Source organism: Primulina eburnea, unplaced genomic scaffold, assembly GCF_022965805.1.
Source record: "Primulina eburnea isolate SZY01 unplaced genomic scaffold, ASM2296580v1 ctg1360_ERROPOS210268, whole genome shotgun sequence".
Lineage (NCBI taxonomy): Eukaryota > Viridiplantae > Streptophyta > Magnoliopsida > Lamiales > Gesneriaceae > Primulina > Primulina eburnea.
In genome coordinates this window covers 20,002-26,888 of record NW_027330882.1, presented here as the reverse complement: position 1 = coordinate 26,888, position 6,887 = coordinate 20,002, and the positions used below count along the sequence as shown (strand labels likewise).

General features: G+C 36.3%; 1 protein-coding gene across 1 annotated transcript; it reads left to right on the top strand.

Annotated features, from left to right (window-relative positions):
• Positions 1-2,717: 2,717 nt before the first annotated feature.
• Positions 2,718-4,460, top strand: LOC140820691 (probable U3 small nucleolar RNA-associated protein 11). The gene is made up of 7 exons (XM_073181018.1): positions 2,718-2,820; positions 3,028-3,090; positions 3,196-3,286; positions 3,391-3,482; positions 3,586-3,698; positions 3,774-3,852; positions 4,370-4,460. The coding sequence occupies exons 2-7, from the start codon at positions 3,035-3,037 to the stop codon at positions 4,458-4,460; spliced, it is 522 nt and encodes a 173-aa protein (XP_073037119.1). The 5' UTR covers positions 2,718-2,820; positions 3,028-3,034.
• The last annotated feature ends 2,427 nt before the right edge of the window (positions 4,461-6,887 follow it).

Genomic DNA, 6,887 nt, shown 5'->3' with positions numbered 1-6,887 from the left:
TGTCGTTCCAGTGGCCATTTGATTGACCATGTCACGATCTAGACATCTAGGGGCATGGTATGAACCGTGGCTAAGGGCCATAGGCCAACCAAGATCCACACTAACCCAACCAACTCGAAGCACAAGTGCTGTCAAAACCGAAGGGGCGAGAAAGGGGAGGGGGCTGTTTTGTTGTTTTGATTAAAAACCGAGGAGCCATGGACCAAGCCACCAAAAGGGCGACTTAGTCACGTCTTAGACTTGCTAGGGGAGTGATCTAACCATGGCTAAGAGCCCTTAGGGCAGCCAAGATCAGATCAAACCCTCCTGACAGGAAAACTGAAATTTCGAAACTCAAAAGATCACAAGTTGGATGTTTTCTGTCAATTTCGATTTACAGAAAGCATGGGGGCTGAAATAATGGACTAAAGTGATCCTAATCCATCCTAGATTATGTCTAGATGTTGCCTTGGGAGCCTGGAATCGAACCAATACCTGAAACCACAACACCAAAGAAAATCGTGAAGCATGAAGAAACAAAGGGCCGAAAATCTGCATGTAAAACTTTCTGAAAATTGCTGTCATGTTTCGGTTTTTGCACTGATAAAACCTGATCATGTACTCAAAATTAATTAATAAATATGACTTGATTGAGGTTTGAAAGAATCTAGACATGCCTTGGTTTCGTTTCGAAAGAAAACGAACGAAACGACGACGACGCGGCACGGAGGAGGTGGAGCGCTTTCTTTCCTTTCTTGCTCTCGGTTTTCTCTCCTCTTTTTGGCTATGAAACTCACGACTTTTCTCTCTATTTTTACCTCTGATTTTCGGTGGTAGTGAGGGTGATGGAGTGGTTATGAAGGTGAGGAGAAGGGGTGCACAATATAAGGGAGAATCAAGACCAAGTCTACTCAAATTTTAATTTTGAATTCTTGTTGCTATCAAATGTTGGTGGAGGGATCTAGAATGAGGTGTGGCCGATTTCTTGAGCTTATTAGACTAAGAGAATGTTAATTATTTAATTAATTGGAGCTAAAAAAAATTGGAGGGATTATCCTATTAATTAAATACCAAGAAGTGGTCAAGGTGATGAGTTGGCAAATGAATTGTTTAGTATTCTAAGGGGGTGGCCGAAATCTACTAATAAAAGGTAGGGAAGAAGTTGATTATCTAATAAATTAATAACCTTAAAAGCCTCACTAATCCTTTAATTAATTTAGTGAACTAATTCCTTAATTAAGAACTTAAATGAACTAATTTTTCTACTCACCTCAAATAATTAAAATAAATCCTCAAACCTCCTTTTTAACTTAAATTAACTTACTTGCTAGCTAAATTAAATCCTGGAAATATTTCTCAAATCTTAAATTCTGTCTCAAAACTCCAACTCTGGTCCGGCCTCACTGAAATAACTGAAAGGCTAAAAATCAAACTACTGAACTGAACTAATAAAATAATTAAATTCAAAGAAATGCATTTAAAATAATCATGCAATGAAGTCAATTAAATTTAAAAATCTAGAATTATGCATGGCTTATACGTAGACTGATTTACGGGTTCTACAGCTAATATTGCGACAATTCCACAAACTGTCGCCCATGTGCGACGGTCTTGTATTCTACCGTCGCTATGTTAGCGACCGTTTTCAATCAACCGTCGCTTAATTTTAAAGACGACGGGTTTTTATCAAAACAGTTGCTATAGAGCGACAGTTTAAATAAATTGTCGCTTAATTTGATAAGCAACGGTTTTCATAAAACCGTCAAGCTAAATATAGCGACGGATTTTACGAAACCGTCGCTAATATTAACGACGGTTTTGTATAAACCGTTGCTTAATATTAACGACGGTTTCTTAAAATCGTCGCAAAAATAGCGACGGTCTTCTTCCAAAGAACCGTCGCTATAAGCGACGGGAGTTGAAAAATCGTCGCTTCTAGAATGAAACGCAGCCTCCGATGACGGATCGCGAAACCGTCGCCTTACCCTTTTCATTATCTAAATAATAATTCCAAACTATAACAAGAGAATCATTAATATTTTCAATATCAATCTTCATTGTTTAATCTAAAAATTAATGAAACTCTAATCAAATAATTGCATGCACAATGATATTAGTATTATTAAACATTAAGAGACCTGGAGTAATTAAATTTAATGTCATTATCTAATTTTTATGTAACAAAAATCAGCTCAAACAAATGATAAAATATTTTATTTTGTTTAATAAAAAATATCGCCAAAGCCTATTTTTATAAAATTTGTGGTTCGTCTATAATTATCATATGCTAATAAATATTTCTTTATGTTTATAAACCAAATTAATCTTTTAAAATATGATATCATCTCTAACAATTTCATAAATTTGAAATAATAAAATACTATCATATTTAAGTAATTATTAATCATATAAAAATTATTTCTAAATTTTTTAATATAATATCAAGATTTTGTTTTTTTTATTTCTGTGATATCATAATTTTGTGTGTTGTGTGTGTATTTGTATACTCAATCAGGAGTAGATCTCTTGTGAGACGGTCTCACGAATCTTTATCTGTGAGACGGGTCAACCCTACCGATATTAACAATAAAAAATAATACTCTTAGCATAAAAAGTAATAATTTTCATGGAAGATCCAAATAAGATATCCATCTCACAAAATACGATTCGTGATATCGTCTCACATAAGTTTTTGCACTCAATCCGGAAGCCAATTTGCATGATTGAATTTTAGTCAATTTAGAATAATTTTTTTGCCACAATGTAAAATACTTTTCATCAAATCAAGATTCTCTGCATTGGTGTCTCCTTTAAAACCTAAGCCTTCACCGCTTTCCACAGGTGAGTCTTCTGTGCTTAATAATTATTTTGAATTTGGTGTAAATACGAAATAAATCCGTTGTTTTTTTCTGTACCGATAATCTTCCCTGTTTCACGGTTAAATTATTTCAACTCAAGATTTTTGTTAGCCCTTGATGTTTTCTGTAGTGGTTTTTGCCTTCTGAAGTGCGTAAATTGATTTTAAAGTTCTGTGATTTTTTTTCCTAGCATAAAGATGTCGTCTTTAAGGAATGCTATTCCAAGAAAAGCTCACAAGGAGCGCGCTCAGCCGTAAGTGATTATTTTTTGGGGCCATTAATTTCTCTATTGCCCGTTTTGAAATATTTTGATGTATATTTCCGGTTCACTCAATTGATGATTTGTTGTGTGTACCAGGCATTTGAGAAGGAAATTTGGGCTGCTCGAAAAACATAAAGATTATGTCATTCGTGCACGAGCATATCACCAGAAGGAGCAAACTTTACTGGTAATTTCTACTACCCTGCGTCTTGTTGGTTTTGGTAGCATTTTATGAACGAAATTTGGCGAGTTCTTATTTTATGGTAAGTCGCTTCTGCGTGTTTATAACAGAAACTTAAGGAAAAAGCAGCATTGAGGAACCCAGATGAATTTTACTTCAAGATGATTAAAACAAAAACTGTTGGCAGAGTCCATAAACCTGAGTAAGTTGGAAAATTTTATTTTTATGAGGTTATCTGTCCTCTTTTGAGGATATTTATTTGAGTGTAATTTGAATATTAGCTGTTGAATGTGGATTTTGTAAAGGAGCCAGGCTAATAAGTACAATAACGAAGAGCTGATGTTGATGAAGACCCAAGACATTGGATATATTTTGCAGAAGCTTCAAACTGAAAAAAGGTTTTATTTTAGAGTTTCTGGTTTTTTGGGTCTCGGATTCTCGAGATAGCTGTCATGCAGGTTCTTTATTCTGAAATTTAACTTTTTGGATGCAGAAATTGAAAGACTTAATGGTATGCTGCATTCTCTTGACAATCAGTCATCATCCAAACATGTTTATTTTTCCGGCAACAGGTGAGTGATCAAGCCCTTTTTCTGCTGATTCTTGATAGTTTTCATACCCATTTTTTAGAGTAGTCAATTTCATGTTATAACAGTTATGTCACCACAAAAGTTTATTATTTTCTCATTATTAGATATGGTCGCTTCTGATAGCTCAATTAATTTATTTCTTCAAAGTCATTTTATTCCCTTCTGCTTTAGAAAGAACGTCTAATATGTAATCTAGGCAATTAAGATAAAACTATCCGAAGGCCAATTTCAAAAGTTCAATGACCAAGGGGCAATGAGACTGTATTCTCTGGAACTTCTGTTTGAATCACTTGAATTCCATGTTTACACTTGTGTGTCTGCAAATGACATATTTTTTTTCATCCAAGACAGTGATTTGGTGGTAATGTACTGGTCACACAAAGTATTAATGCATAAAATGGTGCAGGGCAAATGTTGCTCAGTAGTATAGTATTTTGAGCTTAGTAGATATTTTTGTGTTTCATGAAGTATGTTGGCTGGCTGTTGATTCTCCTTCTAGGGAGGAGACAAGAGAAGTACACAAAAAAGTTTTAGAACTAGGGAACCCATCAGCTTTTAAAGACTTGCCTAAAGTTATTTTGAGGTACTGAAAGCTATTATTTTTAGTCAATTGCCTCCTACGAAATTGGATTGCAAGGTTGATAACCTGTTTCTACTTGCCTCCCCACAATTAAGATCCCTACCGAGTACCGAATGATATCATTACCGTCAATCCATAAGCTATATTGCCAAAACGAAGTGAACTACAAATTTTTCTTGACAATCAGAAATAATTTGCTTTAGTCTGCCTGTCCTCACAGCTCTTTCATTTGTGTAATAACCGGGTTTTTCCCCATATAATTAATTATTTGCAAGGAAATTAGGACCTTGGATCTTTGTACTAGAATAAGATATGAATATTGAAAATTTAGTTGATTGAGAATCTTTATTATCAAGACAATAAAATCTAGGTTTGTGCATGTAAGTTTCGAAATTGTGGGGAATAATACTAGATCATGGAAGGATTGTGCAAGACTCAAGAATCTAGACATAATATTGCATAGGATTTTCGAAAATCCTCCTAAAATATATGCCTAGATGTTGTGAGACATGGATACAAGGAAGCATACAAGGAAAATTAGAAATAACCATCAAACTTGTGCACAAAGAAAAGAATCCTTACCATAGCCACCATATTTTCGAAATTGTGGAGGGTATTGAGATCAAGAATGAATCTCACAACTTTAGTAGCTGAATTTTCGAAAAAGAGCAAGGAATATTGGAGTCAACCTATGATATTTGGCATGATTTTGTTATGATTTGAGTACCTAATTTAGCTCCCCTCCCTTCACCTATAAATATTCCATCACCCCCACTACTCAACTCACCCAAATTCTCGAAAATTCAGAGCTGAAATTATCGAAATTCAGCAACTCTCCCTAGCCAAAATATTGCCCAAAAATCGTCCCGAAGTTAGACAAAAAGTCGAAGCCGAGGCGCTGTCCGAGCAAGAGCAAGAAGCGATCCAATTCTCGAAGCCAAACACCTACGTTTCTAGCATAAATAAATACTATAAGTGGGCTATTTTTTTAAACTTTGAAAATCTCGAATTTATGCATACATGTTTTTGGTTTTTATAAGAAAAATAAATAGTCGAGTACAATCTTTCTTCTACCCCATTCTTGTATTGTCATACGGTTTTTAAAAGCACTGTGAGGATTCAACCGTATATGGGTGGGAATCCCAACCATGACGTACCCTTACGCGGTGGGGGATATAACCGCTATACGGCCTCGCCCCCTTAGAGGAGTAAAAATTAGGGACTGACGTCAGTAAACCATAGAAGGTAGATAAATCGCAGTGCTTGGTAAGTGTTTATGCATGTGGTAAGAAAAAGTTGATGCAAGTCATGTTTTATGTTCGAAACTTATGCATGTTGTTTTTATTGTGCTCGATATTCCCCCACTTGCTGAGTATTCCCAAATACTCACCCCCCTTACAACCCTTCCCAGATAAGCCCGAAGAAGAACTCGAGGATGAGGAGTCCGAACAGTTCTGGGTATGGTGAACGCTAAAGGAATTTAGTTTAAGTTATTTTATTTCAGTCTTACGTTTCCGCATTGTAAACTCTGTCGTTTAGTGATTTTGGGTTGAAAAGAAAATCTTATTTCATTTGAGATTATGATATATAAACTGGTTTCGGTTTAAACTGTGCTACAAAGGCTTGTTGTTTTCAATTGTGTGATTGTTAAACGACGCCGGTGTCAATCCCGAGTTTCGGGGCGTGACATTTAAGGGGTATGAGAGCCGCCAGGTTCATAATCCGGTTGGAAAAAAAAAGCGAAAAATTTTCGGTGGAATTTTAACTCGAGGCCGATGCTATCCCCTCCGAAACGGCCCAACGAACGAGGCTCAGGACTTTAAAGTCGTGAGCACCAGGCTGAAATCGCGAAAATCCTTCGTTTAGGCCTCCGAAACGTCGTTTTTGCCGTTTTAGGAAAGTTTTGTAACCCTTATAACTTTTCACAGGAAACTCCGAATTCGATTCTGTCAACTGTTCTGGAATCCTCTCGACATATGCTTCGAACCCATATGTCTAATTCCAAACTTTCCATTTTTGGGAAAAAAATATATTTATTTAAATTTCGAAAATTTCCTATATATTGCATATTTTCACTTGTTATATACTGTCTATTTCATTCTGAGCATTTCTATTTTTTTGATTTCAAGAAATGGCTCCATCTACTCCCATGCAACCCCACACCCGTGCCCAAGCTGCCATTCGTCTGAAGGAGCTTGCCCTTCACTATCAGTCTCGTCAGATTCGACGACTTAGAGGCAGATTGAGTGAGAGGAGGAGTGAGGTCGAAACCTTAGTCGCTGAGAAAGAGGAGGTTCAGGTCCGCCTCAACCAGTCGATCTATCAGGGTGAGTTAGTGAGAGGTGATAATATGGATCTAAGAGATATCATCGAGCAGTGAAAGTATCAGCATGGGAAGCTACGAGAGGATACGGAGCGCTGTCGCAAGGAACTTGAA